Source organism: Bicyclus anynana, chromosome 8, assembly GCF_947172395.1.
Source record: "Bicyclus anynana chromosome 8, ilBicAnyn1.1, whole genome shotgun sequence".
NCBI classification, from domain to species: Eukaryota; Metazoa; Arthropoda; class Insecta; order Lepidoptera; family Nymphalidae; genus Bicyclus; species Bicyclus anynana.
This window is the reverse complement of record NC_069090.1, coordinates 15,942,313-15,957,927: the sequence shown is the minus strand read 5'-3', so window position 1 is coordinate 15,957,927 and position 15,615 is coordinate 15,942,313. Positions and strand designations below refer to the sequence as shown.

General features: G+C 37.4%; 1 protein-coding gene across 3 annotated transcripts in view; it reads left to right on the top strand.

Moving 5' to 3' along the window:
• The window catches only part of LOC112045921 (carboxypeptidase D), a 37,069-nt gene extending 21,950 nt beyond the window's left edge, over positions 1–15,119 (top strand). For 2 of the 3 annotated variants that reach the window (XM_052883129.1, XM_052883130.1), the window contains exons 14-23: positions 658–768; positions 2,525–2,681; positions 3,849–4,061; positions 4,641–5,094; positions 5,550–5,722; positions 7,024–7,162; positions 8,383–8,585; positions 9,257–9,356; positions 10,797–10,937; positions 11,606–15,119. In XM_052883129.1, coding sequence (XP_052739089.1) covers positions 658–768; positions 2,525–2,681; positions 3,849–4,061; positions 4,641–5,094; positions 5,550–5,722; positions 7,024–7,162; positions 8,383–8,585; positions 9,257–9,356; positions 10,797–10,937; positions 11,606–11,730 — 1,816 coding nt within the window. In that variant the 3' untranslated portion in view covers positions 11,731–15,119. The remainder of the gene's footprint in view (positions 1–657; positions 769–2,524; positions 2,682–3,848; positions 4,062–4,640; positions 5,095–5,549; positions 5,723–7,023; positions 7,163–8,382; positions 8,586–9,256; positions 9,357–10,796; positions 10,938–11,605) is intronic. The other variant, XM_024082307.2, reaches the window with a different exon arrangement.
• Positions 15,120–15,615: the final 496 nt, after the last annotated feature.

Sequence of the window (15,615 nt, the reverse complement as noted above, 5' to 3'; positions counted from 1 at the left end):
TGAAGCTGATGTGGCAATAGACTGGGCATATAGTTCGAAGAGCCGATGAATGTTGGGGTCCCAAGGTGCTGGAATAGCGACCCCGCACTACTAAGCGCAGTGTTGCCCGACCCCCCATCAGGTGGACTGACGACATCAAGCGAGTCGCAGGGATTCGCTGGATGCAGGTGGCTCAGTATCGTGATGTTTGGAAGTCCCTATAAAAGGCCTATGTCCTGCAGTGGACGTCCATCGGCTGATATTATGATGATGATGATGATGATGATTTGTAAATTTTAAATGGGTTTATAACCTGAAATAAAGACATATTATTATCCACCACGATACTCCAATAAGAATGAATGATTTATGACTGGTCTCTTTAACAAACACTATCAGATGTTAATGCTAATGACAGAGACCGAAAGCTTCACATGCTCTCTGAGTCACCAGGGGCATCAACTTCCCAACTCCGGGCACATCAACTGTACTGGAAGTTTCGTACAAGAAAAAAAGACTTCTGTTATTTATAACCTGACTCAATACTCCTGAGAGCCACATGGGCTTTGACCAATACCAGCACACACACAACCACTGGGCCAACAAAGAAGAGGCAGTTTTCCTAAAATAGAATATCTATTAAATCATATTAATTTTCTATAAATTGTATTCCTCTAGTTACGAGAGTATAACCGAGCAAGTGACAGTTCCCGAGAACGGCTCAGTGAATGTCAACTTCACGCTCATGCCCGACGATCCGCAGCACTGGTCTTCGGCCTACGACTTCCGGTAAGTGAATAGGATTATGAACCTTACGACCAAATACAGTGGGTTAACTTTACTATAACATCACACATTAGATCAGTGAACAGAACTATCAACCTTAGGACATACACAGTGAGACGATATTTCTATAACATCAATGACTGTCTATAGGTGTATACTTAGGACTATCAATCTTACGCATATACACAGAGAGTCGATATTTCTATAACATCATTGTCACATTCATACAACCAACTTCTCTTTAATATTCTTGCTCGACAATATATACCTTACTGGCTTTGTCATAAATGCTACTTTATCTTGTGCTGTGTACCTTTTATAATCTAAACTTTTGCTATAATATGTATGTTAAATTACTTATTTACTATATTTAAATGATATGTATATGAATATTGCAAATGTAAAATCGTTAATATTCCATCGATTCTTCTAAGTTGAATGTTGAAAATAAATCATTTTTTGTTAATTACACCATTCGTCTAAACATACTTTTCATTAATGTGTTTATGATAATATTTATTATTCTCTTTATCACAGTAGATATATTTTTTATTTATTTATAAATTATGTTATCAATAAATATATATTATATATCGGCTATTGTGTGTTGTTTTGCACTAACTGTCTGCTATACTAATATTATAATCCCTTGTATGTATGTTCTAATATTTAATTATGCTTATTAAAATTCATTATCAAAGACACAAATTACCCAAGTATCTAATTTTAATTAAAAATATAGTCATATATTATTTTTGATGTCTAATGTTATTAAAACGAGTTGCAATGTACAACGCAGCAAAATACTTCGGCGACAATATTTCATCTGTCCATAGACATACCGCTTAATTGAAAGTTTTTCTTAGGTTAGAAAACTTTTAGAATATGGTATAAAATATTGTGTGTGTGTTGCTAATATGCTAGACAACATAATTAAAACGCGCTTCCACTCGCCGAAATACTTCGTAAAAGCTAAATTAGACAACAGGTTTTGAATGCAAGCGACAGTCAGTATTGGTATTCGAGAAACTCTCCTTGTTTTAGTTAACCTTCAAAAACTTTTAGACTACGGTGTCCTTGTGTTAAATTGGAATTATATTTGTCTGACGTGTCGTGTCGTGACGCATCAGATTAGAATCGGTGTCATACATTTTGTATGCGACACATCAGAAGCCATCACAACATGTCACAACAAATAAGTGAAAACGTTGCCATACTAAATATATGATACCGATTCTGTTCTGATGCGTCACAACACGACACGTCAGAAAAATATAATTCCGCCTTAACTTAGGTTAAGAAACTTGTAGACTACAGTATCCTTGTGTAACTTAGGCTAAGACACATTGAGACGTTGGTATAAAATAGTGTGTGTGTGCTAGCATGCTAGACAACATAATAAAAACGCGCTACCACTCGCCGAAATATTTCGTAAAAGATAAATTAGACAACAAGTTTTGAATACAAGCGACAGTCAGTATTGGTATTCGAGAAACTCTCCTTGTAACCATGATGATCTTTTCGTCTATGTTACCTTGTGCAACTTAGGTTAAGAAACTTTTGGACTATGATATCCTTGTGTAACTTAGGCTAAGAAACTTTTAGACTACGGTATCCTTGTGTAACTTAGGCTAAGAAACTTTTAGACTACGGTATCCTTGTGTAACTTAGGCTAAGAAACTTTAAGACTACAGTATCCTTGTGTAACTTAGGCTAAGAAACTTTTAGACGTTGGTATAAAGTGTTGTGTGTGTGCCAGCGTGCTAGACAACATAATGAACACGCAGTACCACTCGCCGCTGGACATGTACGCCGCGCTGGCCGAGCTGGAGAACAAGTTCCCAGAGGTGGCGGAGTTCCGCGCGGGCGACAGCATGAAGACCGTCACGCTGCACGAACTGAAAATCACTGAGGACGTGAGTATCTTCATTGTTTCCTTCTATTTTTGACGAACTCTTTGGTTCAACTGGGAATGCTTTTGCTTTATTTGTGAGATATCTTGTTTCCTTCTATTTTTGACGACCTCTTTGGTGCAAATAGGCTTGCTTTTGCTTTATTTGTGAGATATCCTTTCAATTAAATGATTTTATACTTAGGCATAAGGGATGTGCAAGTGGAAGGACATAAGAGGAGAGGAAGGCCAAAGAAGAGATGGTTGGATTGTGTGAAAGAGGACATGTGTGTTAACGGAGTGGATGTTGAGTTGACGAGTAATAGAGACGAATGGAAAAGATTGACATATTTTTCCGACCCCATTTAAGTGGGATAAGGGTAAGGAGATGATGAAGCCCGCAACTCTATTCAAAATGAAAGCTAATCTTTCTCCTTTTTTTCGCAAGCCATGGAGTATCCATTACTCTGGAGTAAAAAGTTATGTACTATTGTCGTACACATTCCTGACACAGATGGTCTGCTCGAAGGTCCCATTTATCACTGTACCGAAATTATCTAAATCGGTTCAGCGAATTAGCCATGAATAGGTAACAGACAGACAAACTTTTGCATTAAATATTGATGTAAAAAAATGGGTTCAGCTTCAATTATGAAGACCGCCATTTTTTCTGACAGAAGATCACTAATGACGTAAGTTTCTTCGAAATACTGACGAGACATCTGGCACAGTAATAGGACGCCTTGCTATTAAAAAAAAATCAAAATTCGTTAAGAACTGACGAAGTTATCATCATCATCATATCAGCCGATGGACGTCCACTGCAGGACATAGGCCTTTTGTAGGGACTTCCAAACATCACGATACTGAGCCGCCTGCATCCAGCGAATCCCTGCGACTCGCTTGATGTCGTCAGTCCTTTTACGTACTTATTAAGATGTAGAATTGAAATTCAAAAAATTCAAAATTCAAAATTCATTTGTTTCAAGTAGGCTCAGTTTACAAGCACTTTTGATACGTCAGTTGACTATTTGTAAATATTCTACCACCGGTTCGGAAGGCTGGTTCTGCTGAGAAGAGACCGGCAAGAAACTCAACTCTTTTAAAAAAAATCATACAATATTATAATTTACAATTGATAACAACACTATTTGTATTTGAGGATGTTACGTAACAGCTTTATGTATTACAGAGTGGTGCACCAGAAGAGACGAAGTTCCACATAGCGCTGGTCAGCAACCTGTACGGCTCGCAGCCGCTGGGCCAGGAGCTGCTGCTCAACTTCGCGCGCCACGTCAGCACGGCGCACAGCATCGGCGAGCCGCGGCACAAGAGGCTGCTGCAGAACGCTGTCCTACATTTCATACCCAATCTGGATCCGCTTTTTGGGAAGATGCTGAAACAAGTGAGGGGTTTTTTAAATACATAATATCACGTCTCATTCCCGAAGCCGTAAGCAGAGAACCATCAAAAATCCAGCGTGTGATGGCAAATGATAAACAAAACTGCTGCTGCAAAACAATGTGGTCCCGCTTTTTGTAAAGGTACTGAAGCAAGTAAGATTTTATACATACATTAGCTGACCCGGTGAACTTCGCATTACCAGAGCGATTCAGATGAAATGGGTGAATTAGTGGGTTATCCTTAAAAATAGATATATGCCTTCGCAGATTTTTTTGTAGATCAATGAAACATTATTCTACTTTTACACGTTTTTGGCATATCTGTAATTATTATATTCATCTTTTATGAAAGCTCCCAGGAGGTTGACTTCCAACAATTATCGCAGTATTACAATAAATTTACACAAAATCTTAGTAAATTATTTGCCTAAACCTTCCTCATTAATCTGAGGCTTTGTAGGCTATTTAAGTGTCATTTGTTTTTTAGGTTATTGTAAAATAACGAGGTAGGCCACAAAAAAACTATTCATTTTGCTTTTCATAAGGTTACAAATAAAATAATGTTAAAAATTTGATTTCAGTATGATCACTCTGAAAAATGTACGTTAGACGTATTAGAAGAAGAATTCGGAGACAGCCTGTACAGTTATTTAACCAAAAAAGACCAGAACCCTCTATCAAACTACACAAGAGAAAAAGCTTTCATTGGCTTATTGGAGTCTGAAAAGTTCGATTTAGTTCTGGAACTAGCTTCCGGGACAGAAGACGTGACTATACCGAACTTTTCTAAAGATATATATGAAAAGATAGCTCAAAAGTACCAGGACAACAGGACACCGAGCAGCCAATATCAATGTAGAGAATATAACAACATCGCACATGAGAACTTGTTGGATTTGGTGTTCGAAAGATTCAACGTACCGATGATATCGCTTGGCTTGAGTTGTTGTAAAATGCCGTTGGAGAGTGACATCGCTGCGGTGTGGAGGAACAATCTACGCGGGATCATGAAGATCATTGAGCAAGCGTCGACGGGTTAGTATTTTTTTTAAATTGACTTTATGGTGTCTGCGAACCATATAGCTTTGGTTGTAATTGTAAGGCTCAGTCCAGAAAGGGCGAATTCGTCGCGGTTCTCTCGCGCGTATTACGCGCGACCGTTGCGTCCACAAGGTGGACCAACACGCGAGCATTTGGGGAGGAATTCAGTACGAAACATGGAGTTCTAGAGTTCGCGCGTTAACTGGACGCAACAAGGCGTCCGTAGTATCTCGACTCGCGCTCAATACGTGCGAATCACGCGCGAGTCGAGAGTCTGGCGTAGTGCACGCGATTTACGCGCGTATTTTCAATTCGCGCGATGCTTGTGGACCCGATGTATTGATGTCTAGTACTTCGACAACGCGCGCATGAAGGTCTAAGGCTTTAAGGCAGAGGCTTTTGTGTGTGCAGCTATGACCTGTAACGTTTATATTTATCCTTTTTCTTAGGTGTCGTTGGCTTCGTGAAGAACGAGCAAGGCGGTCCGATGCGCAGCGCGGTGGTGGCGATAGCGGGCTCGGCGCGGCAGTACCGCGTGTCCGCCAACATGGCGCACTACCGCGCGCTGCTGCCGCCCGGCGACTACCGCGTCATCGTGCGCTGCCACGGATACCGCGACCAGGTAACTACTCGAGAAACGAGCGAGGTGGTCCGATGCGCGAGCAACGAATTAGAGAACATTTGCGATAGACAAACAACCTAACTGAGTCGTTTTCTGCACGGTACATCTAGGAGTGCGAAAGTATGACATCAGAGGCAACCTCAGACCAATTATTGTATAGGACCTGCTTCGCTAGACGTTACTTTTCTATCAAAGTATATGATCAACGATCTATTGCGATTACAAAAACTGTCTCTATAGTATCGATGTTAAATAGTTGTAATTGTGTTCCTCGGTTAAAGAGCTCCGTAAAAATACCTTTTTGTGTAATTGAATTGTGTAAAAAACGGGCAAAAACTTCTCATTTAGTTTAAGATATACCAAATCTATGCTCGTTTACCTCAGAAAATGACAGACAATTTTGTTCGTGACTATGGGTGCAATACAGGTCCTTCTATAATTGGTCTGAGGAGGCAACAATGTAATGCAGACAACTGTATTATTTTGTTGAATGACATGTTAATGAATGAGTGTAATGATTACATAAACTGTGACCAGTTACCACCCTTCTGAAAAGTCAAAGTTGTACCGCATAGCGATTTACCGTTCCGGTACGATGCCGCGTAGGAACCGTCAGTGATATTGATAGAATAAACTTCTACCAAGTAACCCCGCTTTTATCTTAGACTGCATCATCGCTTAACATCAGGCGAAGTCTAAGGCTAACTTGCCACAGAATAAAATAAATATAAATACCCCGCACCTCTGTAAGATGCGCGTGAAATCAGACTCTACTAATTACATAAGGACTAGTTTCGTACGCAAATTCAGAAACAAAATTTTCTGACGTTTTGTGTGTAAAACGAACTTAGATTAGGTATCTTATACAAAACTAGAAGTTGTTGACCGTTTTTTACACCATTCAAATACACAAATAGATATGTTTACGGAGTTCTTTAACCAATGAACAAGATTACAACTATGAATCATCGATTCTATAGAAACAGTTATTATATTAGATCATTGATCATATGCGAAAAAGTAACATCTAGCGAGGCAGGTCTTTATGTAATTAGTCTGAGGGACCCAGTCTTTTAATTTGCTATAGCATGACAACCATCAAAGCTATGTTTATAGCCTCAATAGCTCAACGGTAAGAGCGGTCGGACTCATCACCGAGGGGTGGTGGTTTGATCCCCGCCCCGTTGGTCTATTGTTGAACCCACTTCTAACACAGACCGCCTAATTGGAAGGGAATGGGAATATTGGTCATTTATAAAAAAGATATGGCAAATATTCTTTATTAAAAAAAAACACCACAGATGCTGACGTGGCGCGTGGTGGAGAACGTCATAAAACAGAAGAACGTGACGCTGCAACGAGTCAACGCTGACGAGATACCCCACGGACAGTTCGACAAGCTGGGGGTGCAGGTGGACCCCAACACCATCTACGTCGAAGGTAGGATAGAAGGATCTAGAAAATATGAGCAGCCTTGGTCTACAGCAAAACCCAGTAAAACACCATATTGAGAAAATATGTAAAAATAAAGACGTCCAGCTTCTACTGTGTAGTAGGAAATAAGTTAATTTCATGAACAACAATTTGAATTTATTAGTTTTCTTGAAAAATTGAGGCATCAGCCGGCCATCTTACCTCTTCACAAACTGATAAATAACAATTAACTCAAAATTTAATTATGATAGGGCATTTGAACTTTAAATCTCAGCTGAAAATAATCACTTGCTCTTTTTTAAGAAGTACGTAAAGCTAGGATATTTTTATAATTAGCTTCATAATTATGAGCATTGTCATATCAGCAAATGGACATCCATTGCAGGATAAAGGCCTTTAGTAGGGACTTCCATACAACGATTCTGACCCGCCTGCAACCAGCGGCTACCAGCGACACGTTTAATGTCGTCAGTCCATCTGCAGGGTTATTATGTAACTCGGTGTACCATTCAAGTAATAATCAGTCACTACATCGTTTTTCATCGTATTTTCGTTTTTGCAAACATCTAACATTGTGTTTTTAATGTAATGTAAGTGAAATGACACAATAATTGTTATCTTACGTAAAATAACATTAGTCTAGTAGTGGTAGTAGCAGCTAGTAACGTTATTCTAACGAAAAACTGATGTTTACGTTATTTTGTTCTGAAGGTGGCGCCAGTGACAGAAAAATTGAGGAGTAGAAGGTTAGCTTGGTATGGACATGTAATGCGTAGGGAGGAAAGTCATATTACTAGAAAAATGTTGAATGTGCAAGTGGAAGGACATAAGAGGAGAGGAAGACCAAAGAAGAGATGGTTGGATTGTGTGAAAGAGGACATGTGTGTAAAAGGAGTGGATGATGAGTTGACGAGTAATAGAGACGAATGGAAAAGATTGACATATTTTTCCGACCCCACTTAAGTGGGATAAGGGTAAGGAGATGATGGTTCATGTTAGACGATTGTTAAAACAAAACATCTTTGCCACTTGATGTAAAATGACATAGTCAAGGTAATTTCGTAGAAATAACTATATTAGATAATCACAAAAACGAAAATACGATGAAAAACGATGTAGTGACTCGTTGTTTGAATAGTCCACTGAGATACATAATAAGGCCGCTGATGAGACATCAACCAATATTTTTTAGCTATCTAGATTGTAATGAATTGTTATTCATATAGGTTTAGCCCTAGACCACGACAGCAACCCGTTGCCCAACGCGCGGGTCAAGGTGTACCCGCATGCCGGCTCCAAGTGGTCCTCCGCCAACGTCAGCGACGCGTACGGCCGCTTCGTCGTCACGCTGCCCGACACCTACAGGGGCAAGGCGGTGACGGTCTCCGCCGCCGCCGACGGGTTCATTACGAGGGAGCGGTACATCACGGTGAGAGTGTTGTCCACATCATCATCATCATCATCTTCATCATCGTCATCATGATCATGATCATCATCGTCATCATAATAATAATAATCATCATCATCATCATTATCATGATCATCATCGTCATCACAATTATCATATTCATGATCATGATCAACATCACAATCGTCATCTGGATCATGATCATAATCGACATAATAGTAATAATAATAATTATCATTATTATGATCATCATCGTCATCACAGTCATCATATTCATGATCATGATCATTATAAACATAACAATCGTCATCATGATCATCATCGTCATCATGAGCATGATCATCATGATCATGATCATCATCACGATCATGATTATCATCATCGTCACGATCGTTATCATAACCATCATCGTCATTATCATCATCATAATCATCATCATAATCATCATCATCATCTTCGTCATCGTTATCATATCACCATCAGGCACAATTGCAATACATTCATTGATATAAAAACTTTTCATCTAATTACCCGCACGGTGAAGGTCGCTTTTTACTGAGATTTTAAATAAATTACGAAAGGGTGGTAGAAAAACAATTAGGTATTGTGTTTTATATTGTATTAATAAATACATAGAAATCCGCTAATGTAAGAATAATAAAAATTAGTATCACTACTAACATTACTTGCAGCTCAACGCCGCCGGCAACGAAACGCCGAACGTGCTACTGAAGCTAGAAGAGGACGACTACATTCTGGGAATGCCCCGTCTCGTGTTCGTTATGTTGGCAGGTATGTTTCATTACAATACGAATATACGAATCTTTGGTGACCATTTGACAAACATAACCAAAGCTGGCCGCTCAGAAATTGCGTTACAGGTGGGTGATTTAACATGAGAGAGAAACAAAGAAACTAGGCAATTGTATTTGAATATCTATACTAATATTATAAAACTGAAGCAAGAGTTTGTTTGAACGCGTTAATCTCAGGAACTACCAGTCCGATTCGAAAAATTCTTTCAGTGTTAGATAGCCCATTTATCGAGGAAGGCTAGAGACTATATTTTATCTCCATATTATTACGAGAACGGGAACCACGCGGGTGAAACCGTGCGGCGTCAGCTAGTGTTTCATATATCCTGTACAGAAATAGACAATCTTTGCTTTTTATGTATAAATTAGTTAATATTTACCCGAATGTATCATAAAAATCAATATATTGAAACCTAGAGATCATCCCCATTATTGTTATTAATATATTAAGATTCCAATGTTCCAATGTAATACATACTTATTTATTTCTGTCCCATGCTTACAATATCCATATATTTCATACAAAGGCGTGCGAGTTTTCGGTAAGTTACATTGTATTTATGTTGAGTAAACCAATAAACGTAAATGTAAAAAAAAACATAAGAGATTGTCATATTTTGCCGACCCTATTTCAATTGGGATAAGGAAAAGGAGATCATGATGTTTATTATTTATATAACACAGAGTCAGTTGTCCTCATCACATACTTATTTAGGCTACTGTTATGTATACGGGCTAATCACGTGCAGTGGCATATAATACTTTTTGTACGACCATGATAAATAAATAAGAGAATTAAAAAAATGTGATAAATATTATATGTCGCCGTGGAAGCTTGGCTGACTGCAAAATCATTAGATTACTAGATAATAAGTCGATTCGAAATAACTAAAGAGTAAACATGATAATTATTAGATTTGAGGTTATAGATTTTTCAGTGAGCCAAGCTTCCACGGCGACATATACAATGGCCTCATCGATTTTGTATAACATGAAACTATTTAAATATTTTAAAAAAATATTGTAGCACAGTTTACCTGTGTGGTAATGAACATCACGACCTGTAGGAATGAATAGCTTTGTGATATGGTTTGAAGCTTTATATTGAATAGATTACGAAATGGTAGTAGACAAAAATCAGTTCCCTTGTTTTTTCCCAATTTCAAAATTGTCCAACAATGAATTGAAAAATGAAAATTGAAAATGAATTTTATTCGTTTTATAAACATTACATTACGTAATAGGGCTGAGACCTTCTTTTAAGTAAAAACCTGCGTCAAACAATCTTATTACTTACATTACATTACATAATAGGGCTGAGATCTTCTTTTAAGGAAAACCTGTGTCAAACAATCTTATTACTTGCCAAATAACTTTTTTATTTGAAAAAAATATGAGATGAGTTATGGTTTCCCAGGTGTGGTGGGTGTGGCGCTGGTAGCTCTGGGCGCGTGGTGCTTCAGCTGCAGACAGAGGACCAAGGACGCGCGCCGGGAGTACCTCTTCACGCAGATACCTTCCGACGACAAGCGACCGCTCTGCGAGGAGGGCGCCTTTGGTGAGACCATAGACTATCATAGATAAAAAAATCCAATCGAAATTCCTTTATTACCTTAGTTTGAAACATCAGGTTTGACTATTTGTACCACTAAACAATTTATGATCAATAATTACGCCACAATACATTATTGCACAAAATCACTAACGCGACTAGCAGCGTGACGGTGTTCACGCTGCCTAACAAAGAACTGGACTGAAATCATCAAATACATACCCTTTTATTTATACTATCGCGGCTGTCGTAACAACTTTATACAAACACTCCTTTTTATAATAAATAGAACGTCCAAAAAACTCTTGCTCGAATAAAATGTCACTGATGACGTCATTAAACTCGCAAGATATCTTACTCGTCGTTTATCGTAGATACTATTTACTATACTAATATTATAAAGTTGAAGAGTTTGTTTGTTTGGTTGAACGCGCTAATCTCAAGAACTGGTCTGATTTGAAAAATTCTTTCTGTGTTAGATAGCCCATTTATCGAGGAAGGTTATATATTATCCCCGTATTCCGTACAGGAACGGGAACCACGCGGGTGAAACCGCGCGGCGTCCACTAGTTATGTATATGGAATATTGGAATAAATATATTTCCTTTTATACATTTTAAAAGTAACTGTTAGTTATGTAAATAATTATACTAATTGATCTTAAAATTAATAAGATTTTACAGACATCGTCCGCAAGCCATACTACGACGAGGAAGAACCGCCGCCAACCGAGACTGATTCTGAAGAAGACATCGTACTGCTCAAGTCGGAGAACAATTGGCAGCGTGGAGAAGAATAAATGCTTTATAAAAACAACTTTTTTACACGTTCTATGTAAGAGCTAAGACATAGATATCATCTTTTGTAACCTACTTAAGCTCAACATAGACCTAGCAGGAAAAAAATCTGCGTCCATTTTGTAATCCTCTATGTAAGCGCTCTACAACATAGATTTATCAATGCTTTCCTTCAAGAATGATTGTAGTCAAGCGCAGACCTATGCAGCAGTGAATAAGAAATCTGCGTCCATTTTGTAATTTTCCATGTAAGCGCTCTAGAACATAGACTTATCATTGCTTTCCTTCAAGAATTGTTGTAGTCCAGCGCAAACCTATGCAGCAGTGAATAAGAAATCTGCGTCCATTTTGTAATCTTCTGTGTAAACGCTCTACAACGTAGACTTATCGTTGCTTTCCTTCAAGAATGATTGTAGTCAAATGCAAACCTATGCAGCAGTGAATAAAAAATCTGCGTCCATTTTGTAATCCACTATGTAAGCGCTCTACAACATAGACTTATCATTGTTTTCCCTTAAGAATGATTGTAGTCAAGCGCAAACCTACGCAGCAGTAAATAAAAAATCTGCGTCCATTATAATATTCTATGAAAGCGTGTTACAACGTAGTATTACTTTCCTTCAAGAATGATTGTAGTTAAGTGTAAACCTATTTAGCAGTATCTGTGTCAATGTTGCTCATGACGCGTTTTCGGACGCAATTATTTTTGGACGCCTCGAACACGTTGGACGCAGCCATGTTATTTTAATAAATAATGTTTTCACTAAGTACCGTACAAGATTTGTACGTCCCAAAATCAGACTACCAATTTGGATTGTCTTAAGTACTATAACAAACATACAACTCAACATAGTCCAAATGACTGGGCATGCAAATTTTCTTATACTTCGGAAGATGGTGGCCCACTCGAAATGGCCTCTGCCTCCGATTCCAGAGGGTATGGATTCGAATCCGGTCCGGGGCATGCACCTCCAACTTTTCAGTTGTGTGCATTTTAAGAAATTAAATATCACGTGTCTCAATCTGTGAAGGAAAAACATCGTGAGGATACCTGCATACCAGAGATTTTTCTTAATTCTCTGCGTGTGTGAAGTCTGCCAATCCACATTGGGCCAGCGTGGTGAACTATTGGCCTAACCCCTCACATTCTGAGAGGAGACTGGAGCTCAGCAGTGAGTATGGGTTGATTATGATGATGATGGTTAGAAAGAGTTTTTACAGACAGACAATGCGTTATCTAAGTTTGCGCGGCGCCTTAAGTCATTGCTAATAATAACTCAAGAAAGCAATCGTTTTATATATAAACTACTACTTATCAGGTTAGTGATTCTATATACGTCCATTATTTCGTCAGTATTAGAAACTTTTGATTTGATAAATTTAAATTGGTAATTATTTTAAAATTTTAATTAATATAATTTAAAGACAAAACGTTGACATTCCTGTAACTGAATAAATGATAAAATTAAAATTTAGCCTTAATTTTTTTAACTTTGGTTTGTTACATTTTTACAATTATATTTTGCTAAATAACATACATTATTTTTTGTCAACACAAATACGTCAATAATTTATTTTAACAAACTTACTTATTTTTATTGCTGTATTTTTATTTCGTTATTGTTTCTATAATCACATCAAGTCGTGTTTTATTCAACGAAGGCAGTATGAGTAAAAGTAATTAAAGAAAGTAATATAGGTTCTTAAAATATGTAATATTATAGAAATTAAGTATTATATTATAGTACACACTAGTACACTAACGTGATTATTGTCGGAGTATGCCCAACTAAATTCGACCCTTTCGTCACAACGCGCACATGATTAAGGGCTCCGCATAGTAACTAGTCAGGCATATTCCGACAATAAACACGTTCTACTATCTATGTGATAAAGAGCTGTACTACTAATAAACTTGTGACCAAAATTATTACATAACATACTAGCGGACCCGGTCAAGCTTCGCTTTGACTTGTTCTCTATCCCTACCCTACCTCTACCCTATCCCATGACTCTTAAACGCTTGTATGGGAAATAGGAAAGGCTTATTTTTATGGTGTTTCCTACAATTATTCAATTTTTTTTTCCTTAAAGCCTTCCCTTAACTCCACGAACATTTCAAGACCAAGATAAGATAAATTCGGTCAGCCGTTTTCGTGTTTTAGCGAAACCAACGAATAGCAATTCATTTTTATATATATAGATCATATTGTAAGAAGTCGGAAACTATATACGTATAGAGAAACTGAAGTCATACTGTTGCAGTTGTTTGAAATACGCTAAAATAAACATCGATCGTAGATCGTTAGATGGGCCCCGAAGGTCGCGGCGTTTTTGCGTACTAAAATAAGATGTGCGTGAACGTCTTTGAGTAATGACATAACATTGTGCGTTCTTTAATATGTAGGGGCCTATCTAACGATTTATATCGATGGCTGGTAATGTATAATGAAAAAGCAATTTTATCCAAATATTTTAAGCTCATAATTTGCTTATCTTTAGCTTAATTTGTGTTTAGCTTTATTTCTACTTATCTACACTGTGCTTACTAATCCTACTTATGTCAATTATTACGTATATCTTATTGAATTTCTTATCTACTAAGGACTAACAACATTAATACAAGGGGATATGAAGTACTCGCACATTCGAATTTATTATATGAATCTCTGATAATGAAGCAATAAAATATATTTTGTAAGCAATAATAGCGTAAGTTTTTAATAACAACTGTTGATAAATAGTTAAAAAGCAATACTGTGTAGTTATTTTTGAAAAATACACAGAATAAGGAATGATACAGAATGAGTCTATAGCAGCGCGGAGAAGCCGGTGAAGCCCACAAAAAAATGTCACATGTCTCCTTGACATCCGCATATACAAACTATTTTCATATTTCAAGATTCAACACTAACACCAATTAGACTAATAATAATACATATAAAAATACTCCTACCTATAATCTTATTGTTTTAGTTTTTGTGAACAGTTTTTAAAATAAATACAAGACGCCATTTTTTGAATAATATTTAAAATTACTGATGCGACGCTTTATGTCGTACTGACTCAATAATGTATTAGTTTTTTAAATTTGTATTTGGAGCCGCTACGACACAGCCGTGTTCCGTGCGCTCTATCTGCCTATTATTCTTTAATCTGTAGAGAAATATATTTGCATGTTTTGTGTGATAAAAAATAATAATAAAATTGAACTTTAATTCGAGATTTTATCATAGATATAATTATATTTTTCTAAAAAAAATGTATTATTGGTGCTCTTTTGCCTTACTGTATACTATTTTATTTATTTTGTTAAGGTACATATAATGCAATAATGTGATAGTTTAAATAGAAAATACTGATTAAATAAATTATTTAGATATTAACAAAAGTCTCTAATTTCTTATTCCTTACGCCAGACCAGAGTGATAATGTAGCGTCAAAATAGCTAGGAATCGAAGTTATTTAAAAGATCCATAGCATAACTTTTGGATTTCAGTCATACTTCAGTGCTGTGTTCATTTACACGAGCGGCAGCTGATACCGACGACTGCAGTCGAGTGCCGTTGGCTGCCGCCGAGATGTCGCTGACTGCAGTCGACTGCGGTCGTCGTTAGAGTTGCCGTTGGTGTAAATGAGCCCTAATAGGCCGTACAGACAACTTTAGTATTTTAGTCGAGTACGAACAATTTTTGAATTTACCGCCCAAAAATCGTACGTACTCGACTAAAATACTTAAGTATTCCGAACTAGGCTTAAGGGTACTTAATCGTGGTTCAATGATTCAGTGCAGTGAATGTATGGAGCTAACTACTTTGCCGCGCACGCCTCTGACACCACAGACCACAAATGAAGTCTGACACTGGCGTTGTAGAAATACAAACTAA